Source organism: Gekko japonicus, unplaced genomic scaffold (genome assembly GCF_001447785.1).
Source record: "Gekko japonicus isolate JY-2015 unplaced genomic scaffold, Gekko_japonicus_V1.1 scaffold154, whole genome shotgun sequence".
Taxonomy (NCBI): Eukaryota; Metazoa; Chordata; class Lepidosauria; order Squamata; family Gekkonidae; genus Gekko; species Gekko japonicus.
Window position 1 is genome coordinate 691,477 of NW_015172008.1, and position 26,859 is coordinate 718,335.

Consider the following 26,859-nt stretch of genomic DNA (forward strand, 5'->3'; position numbering starts at 1 on the left):
GTGGCTTGGGGGAGGCCTGAGAGCCCCACCCCTGGGTCCTCCGAGCCCGTGCAGAAGCGCTGCAGCTTGGGGGAGGCCCAGAGAGCCCTGCCCCCGGGCCCGTGCAGAAGCGCTGCGGCTCGGGGGAGGCCTGGAGAGCCCTGCCCCAGGTCTCCTGGGCCCGCACAGAAGAGCTGCAGCCTGGGGAAGGCCTGGAGAGCCCCACCCTGGGCCGACACAGAAGCACTGCGGCTCGGGGGAGTCCTGGAGAGCCCTGGCCCGTGCAGAAGTGCTGCGGCTCGGGGGAGGCCCAGAGAGCCTCGCCCCTGGGTCCCGGGCCCGCACAGAAGTGCTGTGGCTTGGGAGAGGCCCAGATAGCCCCAGGCCCGCGCAGAAGCGCTGCGGCTCGGGGGAGGCCTAGGGAACCCCGACCCCGGGTCCCCCGGGTCCGTGCAGAAGCGCTGTGGCTCGGGAGAGGTCGGAGAGCCCTGCCCCTGGGTCCCCTGGGCCCGTGCAGAAGCACTGCGGCTCGAGGGATGCCCGGAAACCCTGTCCCCCGGGCACGTGCAGAAGCGCTGTGGCTCAGGGAACGCCCAGAGAGCCCCGTTGCTGGCTTCCCCAACCCCCGCTGAAGCAGTAAGTAAGGGATCCGCAGGGGTGGAGGTGGCAGAGGCTTGATGGGGGTGGTTGGAGACCCTTCTCTTCCTTCCTCTCTTTTCCTTCTTTCCTTCTCTCTTTCTTTCATTTCCTCCTTTCTTTCTCTCCTTTTCCTCTTTCTCTCCTTCTTTCCTTCTCTTTCTTTCCCTCTTTCCTCCTTCTTTCCTTTTCTCTACTCTCTCTCTTTCCTTCCCTCTTTCCTCCTTCTGTGGCCCAACTTCTCTCTTTGCTCCACCCCCACAGGCCAGCTGGGGAAGGGAAGGGGAGGCTTTTGAAGATGCCTGCCCCCCTTTTGCTTCCCCTTCTGACATCACTTCTGGTGATGGCAGGGGGCGTGGCACATGCTAATAGCCAAGTAGCTCGTTAGCATACCATATGCTAATGAGCTCCTGCAGCTCTTTTTCTACGAAAAGACCCCTGGACCTACCTGGAATGGTGTGGGCAGGGTGCCTTCATTAACTACATTTAGGAAGGCCTGCAAAAAAAGTTGTATTTGTTTGGTGGAGGGTAAAGTACTTTTGGCACTGACCTGGATAGCCCAGGCTAGCCTGATCTTGTCAGATCTCAGAAGCTAAGTAGGGTTGGTCCTGGTTAGTATTGGATGGGAGGCCACCAATGAATACCAGGATCATGATGCGGAGGCAGGCAATGGCAAACCACATCTGAACATCTCTTACCTTGAAAACCCTATGGGTTCCCAATAAGTCAGCTGTGACTTGAGAGCCGGAAAAACAAGCTGTGGTTTTAATGTGTGTTGGTTTTCAAATCTTTGCTTTGTATAGGCTTTTAATTTTAATTTTTAGCTTGTATTTGTTTTTATCTTGTTCATGGATTTATATTTTTGTGGCCTGGCAACTTGTTGTATAGCTAGCTGCCTTGAGTCAAATGTTTTAAATCAACCAATCAATCAGTATTTTATGTAAAAATGTCCCATTCTGTTTCCAGAGTGTTATTTTCCTTATCATAAATTCCAGATAGCATTTATGCATGAACTAATGACCTCCTTGAAGCATACAGCAATTTAAAATCATGCAGCTGAAAAAACAAACATTTTAAATGTGGAAATATGACATATAAAATAACTACTGGTGACTTACAACCTGTCTCAGCAATAAAGTCCCACAGAAAAATGCATGAATATTTTCATATGTGAACACAATATTAAACCTTTTGCTTGCCTCAGCTTATTGACTCTATTATTATCATACATATTTTGCAGAAACAGACCTATATATATGTATGTATGTATCTAATAGTGATATGTGGCCCCCATCTGCAGTTACTTAAATCCGCATATTGGGACCACACTGAAGCTAAATGTGTTTTTCTGCATCTTGGGGTACTCCCCAGGTTTGCAAAAAAAAATCCAAAACATTTAAAAAATACACTGGAGATTTAAATTCCCCCCAAAATTAAAAAAATGTGTATGCACAGACAATGTAGTTAACAGTAGAACTTTCAGCTGGCCGTCACTGGAGGTGTCAACTTCAGGCCCAGCCACCATGGCAGAGGATGTGTTAGTGGACTCCGGGAGCACTTGATATCTGGCTGCCACTTCAGTGGACATTGGGAGAGGCTCCAGGCCTGGCAGCAGCAAACACTGGAAGAGGCTCCAGAACCGACCGTGGCACACTCTGGGAGCTGCTCCCTGCTTGGCTGCCATAGTGAAATGCTCCGGGAGCCACTACAGGCCCAGCTGTGTGGTGGAGGACTCCAGGAGAGCCCCCGGGGCTAGCTGTGGCAGTGGAGGATGCCGGGGTCTGCTCTGGGCTTGGAGTGGCTCCCAGGTACTATTGCTGTTGCCACAGATGAGTGGTGGGCCCTGGAGTCATGATGGGGGAGGGGGGAGAGATGTGATTTCCCCCCTTCTGTGAGTCTCACGAGCCTCCCACTTGTCTGTATCTGTCTGTCTATGTTTCTGCAAAAGGAGCTAATCTGCACTGTGAATCACTTGCTGGTATTTTTATTATCAAAATACTTCAGTGCAGATCAGAAATGGTTCTGTCCAAAAACTGTTGACAAGTTGTGAATCAGCAAAGTCAATATTTGATGAACAGTTTGCATTTGAACTGCCCAGTTTTGTGTGCTGGTGTGTGCAAAGAAGCCGACTGGACAGGCACATTCTCATATTGCTTTCCTTAGCCTCTTATGGCTGCCACTACCTTCCATCCCAATCTGTCCACAGTCATTAAGCACATAAAATATTTACATTTCACAGTGAGTGATTTACAGATGTGTGTGTGCGGGGTCTCCTCTGCCTGATTGCATGACCTGGTGTTGGTTGATAGAAAAGGCAGACCTTTCGGATAGGGAATAATTTGGGAAACAACTGTTTCCTCCACCAAACCATTTACTGTCAAAGCAAAAAAAAAAAAAAAAAAAGATACCTATGTACAGAAGAGGTGAATTTGTTCCATGGCCTGTTTTTTCCCTCCCAGAAAGTTTTGATCAATTTCAGCTTTATGGCACTGGGAAAACATTCTTGCAATGTAATCCTAAGAGGAGTGTGACTCTGCTTATGATTACAGCTGTTAGTTTGAAGAAATATAGTTTTGGGCCTGGGAATTTGACATGAAATGGACCAGACCATTCTTAGCCATGGAAGCACACTCCATCATGAAATATAGAGCAACAACAAGAAGAAGATAATGTTTTCCACTGAGATAGGAGGGTAGGTGAGAAGCTAGCTCAAAACAGTCTTTAGTATTTTGCGTCTGGTTCCAATGTATTCCTTCACTATAAGGTTGTATCTCCAAATTGTCACTATTGTAGATATTTAAGGAACATATTCTGTAAAAACTTGTTTTGAAAATGATTGCATTGGATGTTTTTATAATTTCTTCATTTTTCACACACAGCACAGGATGTGCTTTCATAATTAGGAGAAAAAGTATAGACCCTTTCCATGTAAAAATAGCTTTTATATTTTCACATACCAAACTTGTTCCATAGACTCTGTAACTTTATTTCCACTGGTGATCTTGGTAATCACTTTTATTTTTGTTTTTTCCCTTTAAATCATGCTATTAGAAGGAACATATTTAATTGTAGCATCAATTTTACTTCATTGTGACTAAATTGTAATTTTCCTGAGTTTTGGCTGTGCCTCATCATTTATAAAATGTATCAAAGTTATGCAGATGGCTATAGCTTTCTTTTAAATTGTTTGGTTAGAATTATAGGTCTAATTCTGTGTTTACTTGCATCCCTGTATAGTACAGAAGTACAAGCTGGGTTTCGAAGCAGTAGAGGAACTAGACATCAAAATGCCAACATTTGCTGGATTATGGAGAAAGCAAGGGAGTACCAGAAAAACATCTACTTCTGCTTCATTGACTACGCTCAAGACTTTGATTGTGTGGATCACAACAAACTGTGGCAAGTCCTTAAAGAGATGGGAGTACCAGACCACCTCACATGTCTCCTGAGAAACCTGTATAAGGGTCAAGAAGCAACAGTTAGAATCGGACATGGAACAACTGATTGGATCACAATTAACTCTGGCAAGTCCTTAAAGAGATGGGAGTACCAGACTACCTTACATGTCTCCTGAGAGACCTGTATAAGGGTCAAGAAGTGACAGAACCGGACATGGAACAACTGATTGGTTTAGCATAGGAAAAGGAGTACGACAAGGATGTATATTGTCACTCTGCTTATTTAATTTATATGCAGAGTATATGCCAGCCTGGATGAATCAAACCGGAATTAAGATTGTCAGGAAAAACATCAACCACCTCAGATATGCAGACGATACCTCTCTGATAGCAGAAAGTGAAGAGGTCCTAAAGAGCCTCTTGCTATTGGTGAAAGAGAAGAGTGCAAAGGTTGGCTTGAAACTCATCATCAAAAAAACTAAGATCATGGCATCTGGCCCCATCACTCCTTGGCAAATAGAAGGGGAAGTCATGGAAGCAGTGACAGAATTCATGTTCCTGGGATCCAAGATCACTGCAGACAATGACTGCAGCTATGAAATTAAGAGACGCCTGCTCCTTGGGAGGAAAGCTATGGCAAACCTAGACAGCATAATAAAAAGTAGACATTTCACCCTGCCAGCAAAAGTCTGTATGGTCAAAGCAATGGTATTCCCAGTAGTAATGTATGGCTGCAAAAGCTGGATCATAAGGAAGGCCGAGCACCGAAGAATAGATTCTTTCAAATTATCGTGCTGGAGAAGACTCTTGAGAGTCCCCTGGACTGCAAGGAGATCAAATAAGTTCAATCCTAAGGGAATTCAACCCTGACTGTTCCCTGGAAGGCAGATCCTGAAGCTGAAGCTCAAATACTTTGGCCACCAAATGAGAAGGGAGCACTCACTGGAGAAGACCCTGATGCTGGGAAAGATTGAAGAAGAGGACAGCAAAGGATGAGATGGTTAGACAGTGTTATCGATGCAACGAACTTGAAGTTGAGCAAACTCTGGAGGATGGCGGAGGACAGGAGGGCCTGGCGCGGTGTAGTTCATGAGGTCATGAAGAGTCGGACTCGACTGTGCGACTGAACAACAACAACATGTATAGACAGTGAAAACTTTTTCACTCATTTCCATCCATGTCACAATGGCAGAAATCGAAGTTGTTCTTGAATATAATAGTAGGGCAATCTCCTTTGTTGTTCATCTTTGATCAATAACTCCGAAACCTATATTTATGTTTGTGATCAAAAGAAGTAGCATTGAATAGAATAATGAAACTCTGACTTTATTATATGAGTAAATAGTTTCTAACCTTCTAAGTAAGGTTCAGGGTGCCAAAGGATTGTTTGCCCCTAGCAGGGCACTAACTCTGGAATCTATAGGTGTAAATACTTTTCCTAAACTGTTCTTCCCATTGATCTTCTGAATGTTTAGCTATTTTTTTATTTATTCATGACTCTGTAATCTGTCTCCTGTTTGGTACTTAACAGGCTGCCATCTTTAAAACACTTTCCAGGATGTAAGGTTGGTTGAATAAAATGGGGCTTGCTTCCTAACAGACACTCTCCCATAGTCACTAGCAGCTGGGCCCATTGTACTGGGAAAAGGGGGAAAGAAAGCCGTATTGCAATGTCACGTCCTCATAAGGCCATTGAACTCAGTGGACTTAGACTATGTTTAGGATTGCAGTGTTTGTTTTTCAGGTGTCCTACCACACATAGGCAATGCAGCAAATGTTAACTCTGAGGACTGAATCTGGAGCAGTGTGAATTCTGAAGACCTCTCTCTGCACCCAGACAACCATAAGACAAACTGAGTGTGAGGCACAAAACAACCCATGACATTCTAATGTCAGGGATTGTGGAGATTCTTGTGGAAATCAGAACCCATTTTTTATTTTCACACCTACTGGAATAATAGTTGAGCTTCAGCTGCACTCTGCTGAACACTGAACATGACTATACACTGAACGTGACTATATACTTCATGAGATGTACAATAGAAGTGACAGGAAATCAATATTTCCAACTTTTAATTATCCTCATGGGAATCTTAGCAAGCTTCTAGAAGCACTTCCCAACAACAACAAAAGCCAAAGTCTTCTGTTTATGGATTTTACTTTGGAACACCATGACTAGCTCTAACCTGTCTATTTTGCAAATAGTTGGACCTAACTTGACAAAGAGAAGATTTTTTCAACTGAAGGAAAATGGCCTTATGGGGTTTCTTGCCTTCCCCACCTTAATAGATAATATTACCAAATTTAATTTCCACTGACTCTTAACCCAGTACTTAATCAGTCACACTTTCTCTTTGCTCTTGGCTGTTTTAGGGAACTGTGTGTTCTGTTTGGTTCTAGTGGCCAATTGGAATGCCTGCTGGCTTTTATATTCCTATTGGGGGATCCCATTCTCCCTTCTTCTCAGAAACCACCTGATACCTGCTCTACACAACAGCATTTTATTTATTCAAATCTGTCTGGCATTCTGCACAAGCCATAAGATGAGGTCCTGAAATATCTGCTTCTATCCCCTTTTTAAAAACTCCAGCCTGATGAAGAATTCTGAATAGCCTGTAGACTTTCACACTGTTTTGTGTTATTTTAGTTGGTTTTAACAAAAAGTATTATATGGCTTTTTCAAACTATACCTGCTGCTTTTGTTGCAAACAAAGTGCGTAAAAAACAATAATGGTTTCCATGATTACTTTTATCTTAATGGTGGGAGGGGAAGCTATGTTAGCCTTGTGTTTGTTGCCTATAATTATACATATTTACTGGCCAGCCTAAACACTTGCTGGGAAATTCAGTTTCTTGAAAATGTGTTTGACCTGTAGAATATTTAAGGTGGAAGGTGCAAGGTTTCAGTGTTTGACATATACTCACATGCACATTGTTTGACATACACCAACCTACACATTGATTATACATTGACTATTCTACAGGCCAACCCTAAAATCCATAGTAATTAATCGGTGTTAAGTCAAGCATTCTTTTCCCTGTGCTTTGGCAACTAGGAGCAAGAAATGGCCCTGCAGCTTAAATTTTTAATGAACATGGCCTTGCTGCTATGCTCATTAGTCAGTTTTAATATGCTTTGATCTGAAATTAATTACAACAACATGTTTGCAATTAATCATCGATGTCTGCTCAGACCAACGACAGCGAGTTAACTGTAGGAAAGATTTTGATAGTGTCCACGAGGAAGTACAAGTGTAAAGCAGACGTCAGTTGGCTGCTATCTGTGCCGCATGTCTCAGAATTGGCCATAGGATTCTTTGTGCTCTGATATTGATCACTGAGATGACTAACAGTTCAATCCTAAACAGAGTTAGAAGGGTATAACTCTGCTTTGGATTGTACGGTATTTCTTCTTTTGTTATTGTTGAGGCTATGATTCCATTCTTAGAAGGTGTTTAAGTTGCTTAGAATCAACTATGCACCTGCTAAACCTTTCAACTGATAATTACTGTTAATTTATTTCCAGAAAGAATAATATTGTGCATCAACTAAAAATGTGTGCCCTCATTCTGTTCTGATTTTCTAAAAAATGCATAAACTTCTACTGTAAGGCTATGTAATGCTCTTGCTGAACACATGTCTTTGCAGTGCCCATGAATGATAGGACAGGTGTGAAGTTGCCCTTTATTTTAAATTTCTCCCTAACTTTTTCTTTATTTATTTAAGTTTTAGCTCTCCCTCCCTTGCACACAGGCTCAGGGCAGGTTAAAAAGTAAAGGTAAAGGTTCCCTTGCTCGAAAGCCAGTCGAGTCCGACTCTAGGGTTGCGGTGCTCATCTCAGTTTCAAAGCCGAAGAGCCAGCGCTGTCTGAAGACGTTTCCATGGTCATGTGGCTGGCATGACTAGACACCAAGGCGCACGGAACGCTGTTACCTTCCCACCGAAGTGGTCCCTATTTATCTACTTGCAATTTCTTGTTTTCGAACTGCTAGGTTGGCAGGAGTTGGAACTAGAGACAGGACCGTCATGCGGCACACTCGGGTCTCGAACTGCTAAACTACCGACCTTCCACAGCCTGCAGTTCAGCGTCTTAACCACTTGAGCCACCGCAGCTCCGCAGGGCAGGTTACAACATGATTAAAACATACAACATAATTAATCTACAATACAACATTAAAAGCTATAAAATGATTATGAAGTATTGCTAAAACATTTGAAGGTGTCTACTGTGCAATTAAATTAAAGTCCTGATGGATTCTAATTGAGGGTAACTGTAGATGAAATGATGTAGAACAAATGGGTGGGTGAGAAAGTCAGCCATGATGGAATATAGCAAGGCAGGAGAGGCCAGTAAAGATGAATTGCCACAATCTCAACCGTAGGCCTGGGAGAACATATCCATTTTTCAGCCCCTGTGGAACTGCATCATATCCCACAGGGCCCAGCTCTCAACTGGGAGAGTGTTCCACCAGGCCGGTGCCAATGCTAAGAAAGCTCTGGCTCTGGTTTAGGCCAGCTGTACATACTTTGGGCCATGGACCACCAGTAGATGTTGATCAGAGGAGCCCAAAGCTCTTCAAGGGACATATTGGGAGAGAGAGTCCTGTAGATATGTTGGTCCCAGTCTGCATATGGCTTTAAATGTTAAAACCAAAACCTTGAATTTGATCAGGAATTCAACTGGGATCCAGTGCAGCAGAACGCAGCACCAGATGTATATGTGCTCTTAGTGGTGTCCCCATAAGGAAATGCACTGCTGCATTCTGGATGAGGTGCAATTTCCAGGTCAGTCTCAAGGGTAGCTCTGTGTAACATTTATTAATGAATAAATTATTACATTATTAGGACAAAATAGTCTTCCTTTCCAGCCCCAGTTTGGTGTCGTGGTTAGGAGCGTGAACTCTAATCTGGGAGAACCGGGTTGATTCCTGCACATGCAGCTGCTGGTGTGACCTTGGGTCAGTCATAAGTTCTTTCAGAGCTGCTTTCTCAAGGGCAGTTCTCAAAAGAGCTCTCTCAGCCCCACCTACCTCACGTGGTGTTTGTTGTGCAGAGGGAAAGGAGTTTGTAAGCCGTTCTGAGACTCCTTTGGGTAGTGAAGGGTGGGGTATAAATCCAATCTCCTCCTCCTTCTTCTTCCTTGATTTTCATATTTATGAAGCAAACTGGCATTTTAGGTATATTATTTATTTGTGCTGCCTCTTCATAATCCTGCTCAGGGTGACTTACAATTAAAACAAAATCACAATATTAAAAAAAATCCATTGGACATAGCATAAAAATGATCCATAAAATAAGAGCAAACCATTAAAAAGCTGGTAAGATAAAACTCCTAGTTGAAAGCCTGAATAAGATTGGAGGGGACTTTAGGGGGAAGTGATCATGTCCTGCTAGAATTCCTTTGGCTGTGGGGGACCAAGGAAGTTCATGTTGGAGTTCAGTAGGGCAGATTTTAATAAACTCATGGGCATGGTGAGAATCATTCCATAGGCAAAACTGCTGGAAGGGAAGGGAGCAAGTGAATCTTGGGCTCTCCTAAAACAAGAGCTCTTGCGAGCTCAAGCCATCACTATTCCAACAAGAAAGAAACATAGTAGGGGATCCAAGAAACCAATGTGGATGAACAGGGAACTGCATTATGTGCTAAGGGAGAAAAAGGAAATGTTCAAGAAATGGAGGCAAGGACATACATCTAAAAAGAGTATCTGTGGGTTGCTAGGTTCTGTAGATCAGCTATCAAGAGGCCAAAGCTCACAGTGAGCTAAAGTTGGCCAGGGAGGCTCACTACAGCAAGAAAATCTTCTTCAGATATGGGAGAAGCAAACACAAGTTAAAAGAAGCGATAGGCCCACTGTTGGGTGAAAATGGAGAAACTTTGACAGAGGACAGAGAGAAAGCAGAAAAGCTTAATGCCAATTTTGCCTCAGTTTTTTTTCCCTGAGGAGAACAGACTCATCTAGAGATGGTAGTAAGCAAGGCATGGCATCCAGACTGCTGGTTGACATGGACAAAGAGGTAGCTGAGAAGCACCTGGCTGCATTGAATTAGTATAAATCCCCTGTGCCACATAGTATGCACCCAAGAGTGCTCAGAGAACTTTCTAGAGAGCTTGCAGAGCCTTTGTCCATCATCTTCCAGACCTCTTGAAGGATGGGAGATGGACCACAAGACTGGAGGAGGGCAGATGTTATCCCAATTTTCAAAAAGGAAGGAAGGATGACCCAGGAAACTACAGGCTAGTCTGTCCCAGGGAAGATATTAGAGCAGATTATAAAGAGAGCAATCTCCAAGCATCTAAAGGACAGCTTGGTGATCTGGGGAAGCCAGCACGGATTAGTCCCCAACAGGTCCTGCCAGACCAACCTCATTTCTGTCTTTGGTCGAGTGATGAGCTTACTGGATTGAGGGAATGCTGTTGATGTTGTTTACCTGGATTTCAGTAAAGCTTTTGACTGGGTTCCCCATGATGTTCTGATGGGTGAACTAGAGAACTGTGGACTGGACTCTAGGATAGTTAGGTGGATAGGGAACTGGTTGGAGAACCGCACTCAAAGAGTAGTTGTCAATGGCATTTCATCTGAATGGAGGGAGGTGTCCGGGGGGGGTGTGTGCCACAGGGCTTGGTTCTGGGCCCAGTACTTTTCAATATTTTAATAAATGATCTGGATGAGGGTGTGGAGAAGCTACTCATTAAATGTGCTACTTTAGAAAACTGCTACATAAATGAGCCAAAACTATAGCCAATGCAGGCTCCTTGGGTACTTCTAAATTCCCTTGTATTAGTTGAGCCTAAGAAGTGGCCCTGTGTAGTGATATCTTTGTACCAGGGGTGGCTGCAACTACATTGGTAGCACAAGGACTTAAATGTAGTGAGGTTGGTGGGATTGCTCCTGGACCAAGGAGAGCTTAGAAGGAATTCGATGTTGCCTCATGATTTTCTGACAGCAAAAGAAGTGGTGTAAGTTAAAACCAGGGTTGTCCCTGGCTGGGGACAGGGGATCCCTTGCCACCACCTCCATTTCCAGAGAAAAAAAATTAAAAAGGCTTTGGGGGCAACAGTGTTGACATCACTTTTGGGGAAAACCCAGAAGTGACATTAGGCCTCTCTAGTAATTACTGGAAATTCTATTGTTCTACCATAGGGTTTCTGGTGGTTCCTAAAAAGGCATGATGCCACTTCTGGATTTTCCTGGAAAGTGGCATCATGCCATCACTGATGGTTACCCTCCATGTTCTTCCACAGTCTCTCCCTAGGTAAGACACTTCTTGAATTTAATTTGAGAGCACAGTGCAGTTGCCCCCATTTCCTCCTTTTGGCTACCACAGCCACAATGGAAAATAGGATTGCAGTTAACTCTGAATTTGATTGCATCATTACCCCCCCCCCCTCGTGTCTAAAAGACTGAGCAAGGAAAAATGGTCTCTGTTATTCTGCTGCAAGGCATTTTTAGATGTTATAAGCATGCGTACTGCGGGATCCTACCAACTACGCATAATAAGAGAGTGTACTACCTGCAATTCTCCTCATACATACAGTTGCCATGTCATGTGAACAGGAGCAACATACATATTTTATCATGTGCATACAGGCTTGGTACATGTGCATGTGAACCCTGAAAAATCCAGTGGTCACGGTCAGTATGTGAGTTGCTTGTTAAGAGTGTAGCAACTAATATCTTTTTGAAAATAATGATCAACAGAAAAATGCACAATAATTGAAAGTACCCCCTTTCAATAGTTTCTCATATAACACTAAAAAAATAATCCATTAACCTTCTGTCATGTTATCATCACTGCCACTGGAAGGTATGTTCTGTAAAACAGCACATTAGAATGAAATAAGTGAGAAAGATTTTTATTTGAGTGAAATTTGAAGTGTTCTAAATGGCCAAGGGTTTCATTTACAACTTAAAAGCCTTTTGTTTTGTTTCTTCCCTTGGCACTTAAAAATAGAACATATCTGATAGGTTCTTTTTCATTTAAAACCCAGCTTTAGTAAGCTGAAGGAGAATGTGATTGAATGTACTATGTGATACATAGTGTGATACATTTGAATAAAGCCCTTTTAAAATCAAATGAGCCTATAGCTAATTTTCTGGAAACCATTTCATCTGAAATTATCAAAAATGCTAACCGTTATCTGAATGCCTATGGCAGCCTTTCTAATAGACAAAGAGGATCAACCTACATCTGTTTTCTTGGCTCATTGGTGTTGTTTGATTATGGAAATGGGAGGGTAAGTTAATGCTTCTGTGTAGGTAGCAGGGGTCAGTTCGCCCCGGAGCGTGCCGGAGCGATGCTCTGGGAGTGAGGCGTTAGGGGGCGGGCACATGACCAAGCCCCGCCCCATGCTCCCAGCAGCCGTTGGTCAGCCACAATGCAGAAGGAAGGTAAGTTGAGGCCCACAGAAAGCTCTGCAAGGCTGGCACCTTCCTTCCCACTGCCGCCGGAGCACAGGGCATGAGAAAGCCCTGCGAGGCTGGCGCCCCCCCTTCCACCATGGAGATTGGCCTCTCTGACTTCCTGCTGTTGCACCAAGAGGAGGGAGGTGGCGAGGTAGGCATGCGCGCCAAGCCCCTTGCCCGCTCACTCAGAGGCCACCCTTTTCCCCGGCCTGTGCCTGGGGTCTCTCTCCTGCCTTCCCCTGCCTGCTTGCTCCCTCCCACACACACCCCTTGCCTTTGTGGGCCCACATGTCTCCCTTCGTCGCTGCAGCCCCAGGGGCCAGATCCTTCCTGGGATCACAAACGGAATCTGGGGGCAGCAGGGAAGCCGGCAGCTTTTAGTCCCTCTAAGCTGCAGAGTCCTGTGAAGCTGTGAGCAAAACGTCTACTTTGTGAGCAACTGGCCTTAAAGTGGTGAGCAAACGATTTGGCTGCTGCAGAAATTAGTTTACTCCAGAGCACTTGGAGGATTGAGGGAGGAGGGGGAGAAACAGGATCAGGCCAGCTCCTCTGCAAGGAGGAACCAAGGGAGGGAGAAGTCTATCAGTGGCTACTAGCCATGGTGACTGGGGGGGAACCTCCACATTCAGAGGCACGAAACCTCTGAATCCCAGAGCCAGGAGTTAACATTAAGGGAAGGTCTCAGCCTCTATGCTCTGTTGCCCACCGAAGGAACTGGTTGGCCACTGTGTGAGCCAGGATGCTGGACTGGATGGACCACTAGTCTGATCCAGCAGGGTTCTACTTATGTTCTTACACTGAAAGTTAAAGGGCATGAGCCAGACTTTCAGTGCACATGTTGGGAAGCACATATACAGAGTTTTGCCCCCTGCCCATTCTTTTTGTAGCCAGAGGCAAGGCAGCCTCAGGTGCTAAAGGCTCTCATTGCTGGCAAGGGTGCTGCCTTCTGCACAGGTATGCATCTAGTTTGGGAGTGACAATATAAAGATTCTTAAAGCTCTTTCAGCCTTTTGAGAGATCAGCTTGTGAATTTGATGAACATCAGCTACTAGAAGAGATACCAACACTGGTGAACTTTAAATCAATTATGAAATGGGCAGCATACAGTGAGCAGATCCTGGCTCATAGGGTTGCCATGTGCCCATTGGGGGTGGGAGATTTTTCACCCCTAGGGGTCCTAGCCTACTGGTCCTCCAGCAGCTGGTGAGATAAAGGGGAAAAAAATTAAATGGTCATCAGCATTGATGTGATGTCAGTGATGTCACTCCTCTCTAGAAATTGCCAGAAATTCCTAGAAAGGACTGATGTCACTTCTGGGAAAACCTGGATGTGATGTGAGGAATCTCTAAGAATTGTCAAAAATGGTATAGTTTTACCATAGAGTTTCTAGTAGCTCCTAGAGAGGTGTGACATCAGTTTCAGGTTTTCATGGAAGTAACATCACACCATCATTGACAGCTGTACCCAATCTCCTACTGGTTCCTAGCCGTGCTGGAACTTTCACTGTAGGGATCCCCACGGAGTATAACGTAAATGAGGCAACACTAAAATATTACAGTGTATGTTAACATATTATAAACATTTACTTACTACCTTGACAGGCTTTTGTTAGTCTTCAGTCTTGTGTAGTTGAGAGGAAAAACAGAGAGGGATCGAGGCAACAATTAAAACCAGCAAGAGCAGTGAACAACCCTCCTGAATTCTTAACAGCTCAAGGAGTACCCTATTGGCTTCCTTGGCTATGTAGCAGTTCCTTGTGAAAGATGTTGCAGATTTGCAAATAAGAATGAGTCCAGGCTGAAGATTTTTTCAAGTAAAACTTTTATTTTACTTTCAGACACACAGATCAGCTAACAGGTACAGTGCAGATCTCTCTCCTGGCCTGCAGCAGATCTAGCAGGCATCAAAGGAAGGAACAACCAAAATAGCTTCTAGAAGAAGAAATTTCCAGGCCCCAGTTAGTTACTAGGTGACATCAGACCCCTCTATGTACTGGATTACTGTGCAAGTAAATTAACCCTTTAAATATCCCTCCACTTCTGAAATGTGTGATCCATTGCTATTGCCATGTTTATAAGCTGCCATGTTTATAAACTGCCACATATGACTTAGACCATGGGCTATCTAGCTTAGTACTTTCCATTGGCAGCAGTTCTCATAGTCTTATGCAAAGAGATTGGGGGTCATCTGGAAGAGCTACAGCCCTTCCCTGTTTGGCCAGAGCTGGCTGAATTCCTGCATGATATCTTCCTGTACAGATAAGCTAGCAGGAAAGGAAGGAAGAAGTAAAAGAAAACCTGTCTTGGGACCCTTACATCTTCTAAGGATCTGCGTTTTTTACATGTAGAAGATTGTTTTTGTTTTCACAGGTTCTTTAGTATGAAGTCAGTACTCAAAGTGCTAAACTTTAGGTGAAATTTTTTTAAAAATTGTTTCATTTGTTGTTTCAAAACAACCTTCTGGGCCTGTTTTTCCAAATGTCTGTTAATGGCATGCTGTCTTTTTAATATCTGATTTTAAAAGTATGTCTCTTTGGCTTACTTTACACAGTCAAATAAGGTTTTCTAACATGTGTCAACAACAGAGACCTTGACAGCCTGTTGAAGTCTTGACTGAGTGGTTTTGTATATTGTGGCCAAAAACAGGTTTTTGTGCTGAAAGATGGAGGGTAGTGACAACATTCAGTCTGATGACTTCTCGATCCACGTGGTTTGTCATCATTTTGCTGGAAAAAAGAGTTGATACTATATGTTTGAAAATTGCGGGCTGCATCTGACAAGTCCCTTCTGCTGAGTGAAAGGAGGACTTCCTGTAGAAGATTAGTTTATCCACCTTGAGTTTATTTGTTGTAGAAAGGTAGACTGACATGTAGTAAATAAAAAAAAGAAAATCCCTGTGTTTGCTTCTATAAGTTTAAGTAACAGTGTTATCATTTTAAACATACACTAATTTTTTCATATCCAGAGTATGGTGGCCTGGGATTGGACTTTTCCTACAGCATGGCAGTGGCAGAAGAGCTGGGAAATATTCGCTGCGGAGGTGTGCCCATGGCCATCGGAGTGCAAAGTGACATGGCTACTCCAGCCCTTGCAAGGTAAATTTTTCCAACAAGAAACCCTGACTCCTTTTTGTTTACCTCCTCTGAAGTGTTGTTTTCCTTCTGGGAGTCACATGACTTCAGAATCCTTGGAACAAAAGATAACAGGAGCTGTACAGTTTGACTGTATGCAGAACTGTTACATGCTTGACAGATTCAGCAAGAAGAACTCGAAAGTCCCTAGTTCATCTCATTCACTGTGTGTTTTAAGCATGCCACTATTGTTTCTTCCACACAATGGTTTACAAAGTGTCATAAGCACTACTGAAATATTGTATATGAAGTACTTTGAGCATGCAGGAAAAGCATTAAATACTAAGCATTATGACTATATCTCCAGTTCAATCCCTATATGCATTGAGATTCTAAACTTCTTTCTTAAGGCCCAGACATTATGTTGATCATAGGGATTAGCACATCCATGGAAACATTTCCCATCCCCAGTCGTATCAAGTATCAGTCACAGCATAATTCATGGTCATTGTGCAGATAATTTTTTCACCCCTGCTAGTATCCTCCATGACATATTGGGGGCTGGTATTTGGTGGGTAGCCATGTTCTGTAGTGGTAGAACAATATTTGAGTCCAGTAGCACCTTAAAAAGGAGCTGTGGTGGCTCAGTGGTTAAGATGCTGAACTGTAGACCAGAAGGTCGGTAGTTGAGCAGCTCGAGACCCGAGTGCCACATGACGGAGTGAGCTCTCATCTCTGGTCTCAGCTCCTGCCAACCTAGCAGTTCGAAAGCAAGAAATTGCAAGTAGATAAATAGGTACCGCTTCAGTGGGAAGGTAACAACGTTCTGTGTGCCTTGGCATCTTGTCATGCCAGCCACATGACCACGGAAACGTCTTTGGACAGCGCTGGCTCTTCGGCTTGGAAATGGAGATGAGCACCACAACCCTAGAGTCTGATTCGACTGGCTTTCGAGCAAGGGAAACTTTTACCTTTACTAGCACCTTAAAGAGAAACAAAATTTTCCAGGGTATAAGCTTTTGTTGGCCAAAGCTCAGTTCACCAGATGCAAATGAGAATAAAGATCCATCAGCCATTCTATCCAGGTCAGAGGGTGGTAGGGGGTTACAAGGGCCAGTTGGAATCAGGATGCAAATGCACAGTGCAAAAAGTAATCAGATTGAACACATGATCTCTTTGCTTTTGATCTATGCAACAGGGTTGTTATGAAGGCAAAAATGCAATAAAAATCATAGAGCCCTTTGCAAATTAAGCAATAAGTAGCAATAGTATAGTACTATTCCAATATCTGAGTTTCCTGATTACGGTTTTACTTTTTCAGAATAGCAAAAATCACTCTAGTTTATCCAAACTTCTGCTTATCATATTTGGAAGTCACAGGCTGTTGAGATAAAAGTATTCACGGTATGTGTTAGTGAGATGAGCCAGCAAGTTAAAAATGAGCTCGTCGGCACATAATGTTACCATACAACTAAATGGAGACAAGAACAAGATTGGATATGTGATTATAAAAGATGAATGGAAGTAATTCAATGGGAGAGACTAATTCAGCAAGAGAGATTAATATGCAAGTATCAGCAATTTAGCATCTAGACACTAAAGTCGAAAAGACCATAAAGGAAAATCTCAACAGGATTTTTAGTATGCATCTTAGAAATCGTTTCCCTAAGAATTTGTGTGTGAGAGAATAAGGAGCCCTTCTGTGCAAAAAATAGAGCCTAACTGCACATTTACATGGGGATTCTGTGACTGAAAATCCCGCGTATAATTTGGCACCAAAAGCGGATGTGGAGGAGGGAATCCCCTATGCCACTGTCTCTTATCCTAATCCATATTGGTAATGGTATTTTCTCCTCTGGTGGTGGTGGTTGGGATCAGAGTATAATTGCATAGCAGGAAGATCCAATTACAAAATTTCAGCACAAGTTCAAGTCCAGTCCTCTAACCAGCATGGTCATGCTGGATCTCAGAAATCCACTATTATGAAGGAAACAAATAGCTGTTGACTGTAACACAATACGCAGGATGTTCTGTCTCCTTCCCTTCTGAATCGACACCACCACACTTCAGTTTATCTGTACAAGGTGGAAATGGAGATATTCCTTCATGATTTATTATGTACCAACCCGGCTTTCTCCTGAAAAGTCATTCCAAAGGAGAAAAAAAAATACACACACACACACACACGTATATATATTTCTGTGCCTTAAACGTGCATGGTATAAACCTACTGGCCGCATTCATGAGCCATAGTTCTACACTTAATCACCTCCTCCAGAATTGTAGCCCATTTATTGTACTGCAGAGGATAAAATGGCAGCTTTATGCAATGGACTGTGGAAGGTAGTCCCCAGGACAGACTTTTATTATTTTTAATTCTTCCCTGTGGCTTTAAAAATAAATCAATAAATAGCTGAAGCATGGCTTAATTCCCCCTCAGTGTTTTGGCTTACATTTGCAGTGTTTTTCAACAATGTGGCAAAGACACCTTCTAGGATACTGATTTCAGCAATTCACTAGCTACACAAAACCTCCACAAAAACAGTAACATTCTTGGAATACACTCTAGCCGAGGTGAGGTTAGACGAGAAAGGATCGTGGACCACACATTTATGGGTACCTGGTTCCAGTGTAAGGAGCTGTAGCTCAGTGGAAGAGTACGGTATATGTACATAGCAGATCCCAGGTTCAGTTCTGGCATGTCTCCCCCCCTCCCCACAGATTCCATAAACTTTATTGAAACAGAGAAAAATTGTACAATAAATGTTTTAAAACAACATACATCAGAAGTTAGAAATCAGGGGGGGCAGGGCGTCAGTCTTCATGAAGGCAGACGCATAGAGACTGAGCTCCTCACCCGATTCCTCCAATTTCACCTTCGCTGGACTCAGACTTCCTTAAAATCTTTCTCAGAGCATGGGAAGAAACAGGGGAAACAGACCTCGAAATACCTTTCCATCTAAAAATCTTCTACAAGACTTTTTGAACTCAGGAAGCTCTAAAAGAGGAAAAGCTCAGTTCACCAGATGCAAATGAGAATAAAGATCCATCAGCCATTCTATCCAGGTCAGAGGGTGGTAGGGGGTTACAAGGGCCAGTTGGAATCAGGATGCAAATGCACAGTGCAAAAAGTAATCAGATTGAACACATGATCTCTTTGCTTTTGATCTATGCAACAGGGTTGTTATGAAGGCAAAAATGCAATAAAAATCATAGAGCCCTTTGCAAATTAAGCAATAAGTAGCAATAGTATAGTACTATTCCAATATCTGAGTTTCCTGATTACGGTTTTACTTTTTCAGAATAGCAAAAATCACTCTAGTTTATCCAAACTTCTGCTTATCATATTTGGAAGTCACAGGCTGTTGAGATAAAAGTATTCACGGTATGTGTTAGTGAGATGAGCCAGCAAGTTAAAAATGAGCTCGTCGGCACATAATGTTACCATACAACTAAATGGAGACAAGAACAAGATTGGATATGTGATTATAAAAGATGAATGGAAGTAATTCAATGGGAGAGACTAATTCAGCAAGAGAGATTAATATGCAAGTATCAGCAATTTAGCATCTAGACACTAAAGTCGAAAAGACCATAAAGGAAAATCTCAACAGGATTTTTAGTATGCATCTTAGAAATCGTTTCCCTAAGAATTTGTGTGTGAGAGAATAAGGAGCCCTTCTGTGCAAAAAATAGAGCCTAACTGCACATTTACATGGGGATTCTGTGACTGAAAATCCCGCGTATAATTTGGCACCAAAAGCGGATGTGGAGGAGGGAATCCCCTATGCCACTGTCTCTTATCCTAATCCATATTGGTAATGGTATTTTCTCCTCTGGTGGTGGTGGTTGGGATCAGAGTATAATTGCATAGCAGGAAGATCCAATTACAAAATTTCAGCACAAGTTCAAGTCCAGTCCTCTAACCAGCATGGTCATGCTGGATCTCAGAAATCCACTATTATGAAGGAAACAAATAGCTGTTGACTGTAACACCACCCATAAATTAACAAAAAAATTGTTATACTTAAAACATGTTTATTGGCACAAGAGCCCTAAGGCATTTTAAGCCCTAAGGCTTGGAAAGTTAAAAAAAGAAAATCTGAAACGCAGGATGTTCTGTCTCCTTCCCTTCTGAATCGACACCACCACACTTCAGTTTATCTGTACAAGGTGGAAATGGAGATATTCCTTCATGATTTATTATGTACCAACCCGGCTTTCTCCTGAAAAGTCATTCCAAAGGAGAAAAAAAAATACACACACACACACACACGTATATATATTTCTGTGCCTTAAACGTGCATGGTATAAACCTACTGGCCGCATTCATGAGCCATAGTTCTACACTTAATCACCTCCTCCAGAATTGTAGCCCATTTATTGTACTGCAGAGGATAAAATGGCAGCTTTATGCAATGGACTGTGGAAGGTAGTCCCCAGGACAGACTTTTATTATTTTTAATTCTTCCCTGTGGCTTTAAAAATAAATCAATAAATAGCTGAAGCATGGCTTAATTCCCCCTCAGTGTTTTGGCTTACATTTGCAGTGTTTTTCAACAATGTGGCAAAGACACCTTCTAGGATACTGATTTCAGCAATTCACTAGCTACACAAAACCTCCACAAAAACAGTAACATTCTTGGAATACACTCTAGCCGAGGTGAGGTTAGACGAGAAAGGATCGTGGACCACACATTTATGGGTACCTGGTTCCAGTGTAAGGAGCTGTAGCTCAGTGGAAGAGTACGTTCTATGTACATAGCAGATCCCAGGTTCAGTTCTGGCATGTCTCCCCCCCTCCCCACAGATTCCATAAACTTTATTGAAACAGAGAAAAATTGTACAATAAATGTTTTAAAACAACATACATCAGAAGTTAGAAATCAGGGGGGGCAGGGCGTCAGTCTTCATGGAGGCAGACGCATAGAGACTGAGCTCCTCACCCGATTCCTCCAATTTCACCTTCGCTGGACTCAGACTTCCTTAAAATCTTTCTCAGAGCATGGGAAGAAACAGGGGAAACAGACCTCGAAATACCTTTCCATCTAAAAATCTTCTACAAGACTTTTTGAACTCAGGAAGCTCTAAAAGAGGAACCTCAACTAAACATTAACTAATTCCAATATGGCCACTGGATCTTCTCAGGATGAATCAACTACAACTCGCCTTAAATCATACTTTGACTATGCATGGGTAATCTCAGCCTTTAGATATTTAGGAATTCAAACACCCTTAGATTTGAAAGGCCTTATTAAAGTAAACCATCTACAGCTCTCTTCTTATATTTCAGACCTTACAAAACAATGGGATGATTTCAATCTAACTTTGTTGGAACAAATTAGAGTAGTAAAATCGTTGCTTCTTCCAAAAATGGTATTTTATATGAAGGCCATTCCCATAACATTGCCTTCTTCCCTTCTTAGAAAATGGCAAAAGGTTCTTTCTAATTTTATTTGGCAATATAAAAAGCCACAAATTAATCATATAACCCTTATGAAACCTTTAAGACTAGGACGCCTAGCAGTCCCAGACCTACAATTATATTATGATGCCATAATCTTGTCTAATTTGGTCAAACACTATAGACATACCTATCACCAGACCTTTTTGCAGAGACTTTACAAAAGCGACAAAAGTTTCATACAAGACTTAGCTTCATACAAGACACCCTGAAAAAGCTCAGTGATTTCCAAGAAGGACCTCTCATAATAGGTGCAGATTTGAATTATATAATGGACACTACAGTAGACAAAAAATCTGTCAAATCTAAGACAAAACTGTCTTTCCACAGTAATTTCAGTAGGCTAAAAATAATAATACAAAGATATGATCTGGCTGACACTTGGAGATTTTTTCATGATACAGAACGAGACTACACTTATTTTTCAAACAAACACCAGGTACATACTATAATCGACTACATTTTTATTTCTAACTCTTTAATAAATGGTTGAATCAGTAGATATAGAACCCAAATGTTGGTGGGTGAAGGGGAATATTGCTTCATTGCTTACTATAAAGTCAATTATAGGTTGCCATGTTTCAGAAAAATCAGAAATGTATTGGTCTGTCTCCATCTGCTTCTATTGGTTCAGAATTTTCTCCATTACAAATATATTCCATATCTTCTTGTACCAATTGGATAACAAAGGGAGTTTACTGCTCTTCCAAGCTGACGCAATGACTAAGCAGGCTGCGGCACATAAAAATGCTATTAGGTTAAGTTTTAACAGGGGTATACCTGTATTTTGAAAGAAATTCAACAGCATTACTTCTGGCTTAAAATGAATTAGATAGGTTGTGATAGTAAATATTTGAGTTTGAATTAGATGCCAGAATGATTGAACATGCTTACAAGACCACCAAAGTATGAAAATAGGAACCTCAGTCTCCACACTGTTTCCAGCAGGTTGATTACTGTTTGCAGTTCATATGATGAAGTTTAACTGATGTAAGTAAGATACCATCTCATTAATATTTTAAGCATCTGAGTTTTAATATTGATTGATCTGGAAGTAACCAATTTAGATTGCCATATCTGCCATTGAACTTTAGAGTGTAAAACCAAGGTCTCTGTGCCAAGCCTGCACATATGATAGTAGTTTATTATTGGAGGCCATTAATAAGACTGTGTAGATGTTTGAGATAATTCCTTTGTCACTAGCTGGAGGTATTTTTTTTAAAAAAAATTCAAATTCAGTCAGACATTTCAACAAACATTCTTTAAACATGTTAACCAAGTTTCTAATGTGAAAGTATTGATACCAATTGACCTGGGAATCTAATTTGGCCTCTAAAACAGATTTCTCGAAAACCTTAGTGTTCTTGGTTAAATCTTTTATCCTTGTACAGTGAGTTTTCCTCCGTAACCTGTAAAACATGCATCTGTGTAAAGTGGTGATATTGGGGGTGCAAGCTTGGAACACCATCCATCCCATATTTGAAGTGAATTTAAAAGGAAAATGTTATTAGCCACAGAGTTTGGCCTGACCTTTGGATTATTCCAAAATATTACAGGCAAGGTTTTTGGATAAACAAAACTTTGCTCTATGTGTATCCAATCTAAACTTGGGATTCGATTTAGAGTTTTTAATAGGCTTGCTAGGAGTGATGCATCCCAATATAATTTTAGATCTAGGTAACCAATTCCTCCCTGATTCTTAGGCTTACTCAGAGTTTTAAAATTAATTCTAGGTGTTTTGATGTTCCATAACTAGACAATAAAAATCTAAACCAGAAACCCTTCTGAACTATGTGGGGCTTCATACCAAGGCCAGCTCAACACCCCTCTTAGCCATAGGCTATAACACCATCTCTGTGTACTAAGCATTCTGCAGTGAATGTTTTACTTCTCATTTCTGGTTTCCCTGGATCATTCAGATGAAACTAGAGAGTGTTCTGAGGAAGGTTAATACAGTCACTGGAAGCTGATGACTTAAAGGAGCATAATTAATCACAATTATTAGTGAAAGCTTTGGTAAATGTAAGCAGAGAGTTATTGTTCATAGGCAGGCTAAACAAACCTTGGACTTGGGTATTATAAGAAAATGCGCACCTGTATGACTTGTGTACAATGAGGTGGGGGGGAATACGGTATATGTGGATGTTTTAACAAATGCTGGGTTAGATCCAGACTAAATTTTCCATTAGCAGAATGAAACTCTCCTGCCTTTCTCCCCTCCCACTACAACCCACTGATCTCCACAAAATGCTACTCCCGGGGGATGGGGGGGGACTGAGGAATGTCATGATCAGGGCTTTGAGCAGGAAGGGAGAATCGGTGGAAATTGCCAATTTTACTTTGGATTATTATTAGGATTAATTCTGTCCAAGAAACAGCTCAAGGTAAGTTGCATTGTATTCAAAGCAGTAAAAGTAATCATTCCACAATTTAAAATAACCAAACAACAGTATTGAACCACAAAAACTCTAAAACCAGCCTAAAATAACACAGCCAGCAAAAATAGTAATAATAATCAGCAAGAATAAACAAGAAAACAAAAATCAAAGAATGCGTAAAAGCAGGACAGTCAGATAAAACAGTGACAGGTAAAATCTGGGGAAAGGAAAGGTAATAAAATGGCCATGAGAAGCTCAAACAGAAGCCTGGGCAAATAAAAATTGCCTTTATCTGATACCTAAAAGTAATAGAATATGTGCAGGTGAACCTCCAGGGGGAAAGCTTTCCACAGATGTTGGCTGCAATCCCACACACTAAATAATCCACTTTCAATGCACTTTCCGACTCGATTTTGCCAGTTCACACAGTAAAATCTAGCTGGAAAGTGCATTGAAAGTGGATAATTCAATGTACATGATCGCAGCCATGGTACCACAACCGATAAAGCCCTGTCTCTGGTTACCACCCCTTGACCTCTGTAGATGAGGGCACAGAGAGCAGAGCCTGAAATTAACACTGAGTTGGCAGGCCAGAGAGTATGACAGATGGTGGTCCTTCATGTAATCTAGAATTTGAAGGCAATATAGGACTTTAAGGTAAGAACTGATGCTTTAATGGGAGCAAAAGGTAGCCACTACAGATCTATACCCAACCCTTGACATTAACCTAGCTACAGCGTCTGGAACTAATTAAACTTGTATGGTTTTTGTGGGGCAGCCCCTTGTAGAAAGTATTAGAGTGTTCTAACCTGGAGAATATAATTTCTAACCAAATTGTGACTGTGGTGGTATTTCTGATCAGTCTTAGTTATGTGTTATCCGCCAAGAAATGCTGCCCCATTTGTATGTCAAGCATAGAGCATGTTCTAGAAGACTCAACGTCTTCTTTCAAGGAGGTCATGTGACTAGGAGCCAGTTTGGTGTAGTGGTTAAGTGCACGGGCTCTAATCTGGGAGAACCGGGTTTGATTCCCAACTCCTCCACTTGCAGCTGCTGGATGACCTTGGGCAAGCCATAGTTCTGGCGGAGCTTTTCTCTCAAGGACAGTTCTAGAAAGAGCTCTCTCAGCCCCACCTACCTCACAAGGTGTCTATTGTGGGGAGAGGAAGGGAAAGGAGCTCTGAGACTCTGAGTGAAGGGCTGGGTATAAATCCAATCTCTTCTTCTCTTCTTCTTCTTCTAGGAGGGTGGTAGTGTTGAATAGGGGCATGCATAGCATGTCTTAATGAAATGAGCATAAAGAACCCAACTGCAGCTGTTCATACTTGAAGCAACAGTTTTATCAATATGTCATATAAAGTGTCAGTCCTAATTAGAAAGTTTTCTCCACTTGTAATTAATTCAGTTGTATGACATGCAGCAAAGCTTCTTTTCCCCCTGTGAGGTGCCTAAGAATGAGTACTATCAATTCCACCCCCCCCCCACATTAAGAGAGTGGAGCATAGTCCCCATTAAATCAGAATGAAGTGCGTGCATTAGACATGTTTTTATTCCGTGAGGGAAGAATCCCATCTGTCAGAAAGCAAATTGCTTGCTCTTTAAGAGGAATTAAGGAAGCATTTTCCTTGGATACAAGGACATTTATATGCAGAAACTGAATGTATCTCTAGTCAATGTAATGATGATGTTTAGATCCTCCTGTAACACCACCACCCCCCCGCATTTAAGACTGTGGTCGGAATTGCATTGAAGTTTCATTCTCTTCAAGGTCAGTGTTAGTGCTTTGAGGGTGCCTCTGTCTACTGTACGAAGGGGAATAACTTTCTTATAACAGAGGAGAGAACTGGAGAGGTTGTGGCTTCAGTGGTAGTGGTATGTAAAAGGCTTGGCAAAGTCTCAGATTCAGTCCCCAGTGTTGCCAGCTGAAATGATCAGGTGGTAGGTAATGTGAAAGTCCTCTACCAGAGATTCTGGAGAGCCACTGCCAGTGCGAGTAGTCAGTCCTGATCCTGATGGATCGAGGGTCTGATTTGGTGCAAGGCAGCTTCATGTGTTCAAGAAATGATTTTCCATGTGTGGATGCATTCTGGCATTTCCTCCTGTACATAAGTCAGTGAACACTGGAGAAGTAATATATGCACTCAGAGCCTACAGGAGTATTTGGTACACAAAGAAGCAAAGTGTAAGCCTGTGTCTTTCCATGACTTTACAGTAGTGTTTTATTTGGCTAAGAATGTTTTGTCTGGATATGAGCAGGGGCTTCTTTCATTGTCCCTTTTAAAAAGTATTTGATTATCTGTTCCTTCTGGGCTGCCCAGAGTATCTCTATTCAGTTTCTCATGAGCAGCTAGCAATGGGGAGAAGGTCACCTTATGGTCAGCACGTCTTTTATCCTACAAAGTCCTTGAAGTAAATAGGGCACTCTCCAGATGACTGCCCCTGTTTAAACCCTTTAGGAGCAATCCCGGATTAATAGTTTGAGACCAGCAATCTTATGATTACTTGTACATACATTAGCAAATTAGATGGTACAAAGGCTGTGTGAGTAGATTTGCTTGTACCAGTAAGGTTGTGAGTTCTAGTATGTGTAGTTTCCAAGAACTGATCCACGGACTACTTGTTGAATGCAGGGGTCACCATCCTTTTCTTTAATGCGAGCTACTTCTGGGTAATGAAAAATACCTTAACTTACTTTGTACCCTGGCACATTACCAGGTTTTGTTCTGTCCTAGATACAGCACCAGAAATAATGCCATCAGCTAAGAAGCACAGTGGAAAATTCTATGACACAAACACTTTTTATACATATAAAAGGCTAGAGCAATTCTTTTGTGATCTTTCTAGGAATCTTGTAGGGGATGCACAGGCTACTCTGCAGCAGCTGGTGTGCTACTGGTAGACCCCTACTTTAGAGTATACATTAGGAAAAGAAAAGTTTGTGAAACCCCTCCCTCTAATTCTTGGGCAAAAGTGGAACCCTTATGTCTAAAATAGACTATCTTTCTTCTCTCTATAAATATAAAAGCCAGTTGGGGTGGCAAAGTTCTATGCCTGGCAAAATCAGTTGGCTCCCTGATATGTCACTCAGAAGCTGTCCCTATCCACTAGCTGCATTGCCTGAGTTCTCTCCCACCCACTGCAGCCTAGGCCACTCTTCTCTGATTGGGCCAGCATTTCAAGGTAATTTGCATATGGAAGCTGATTGGAGTTCACTCCATTCCGCACCTCAAACTCCCCCCCCCACATGACAGTTGGAACTGTCAATTGCTTTTGCGACCTGGTGTATTCTGAGGTAAAATATGTCCTCATTCACTAATTGTGGAATTCTACTGATTGTGGTAATTTTCCTCTTAAATTATGATTTTTTAACATAAATTTCTTAGTGTGTGGATCTTCTCTTTTAATACTAAGAACAAATAATCTACTTCTATATTTTGTGGATTATCAATCCACAGAAGTGTTTGGTTGACCAGCATTTCTCAGTATATTATTATTTTATTACTGATCTAGATTTATCATTTAAAAAGTG

The 26,859-nt window shown here is 42.1% G+C and overlaps 1 protein-coding gene across 1 annotated transcript in view; it reads left to right on the forward strand.

The window, feature by feature from the left end:
- The window catches only part of LOC107117988 (probable acyl-CoA dehydrogenase 6), an 87,059-nt gene that overhangs the window by 32,916 nt on the left and 27,284 nt on the right, over window positions 1-26,859 (forward strand). The window contains exon 3 of the mRNA XM_015420196.1: window positions 15,383-15,512. Coding sequence (XP_015275682.1) covers window positions 15,383-15,512 — 130 coding nt within the window. The remainder of the gene's footprint in view (window positions 1-15,382; window positions 15,513-26,859) is intronic.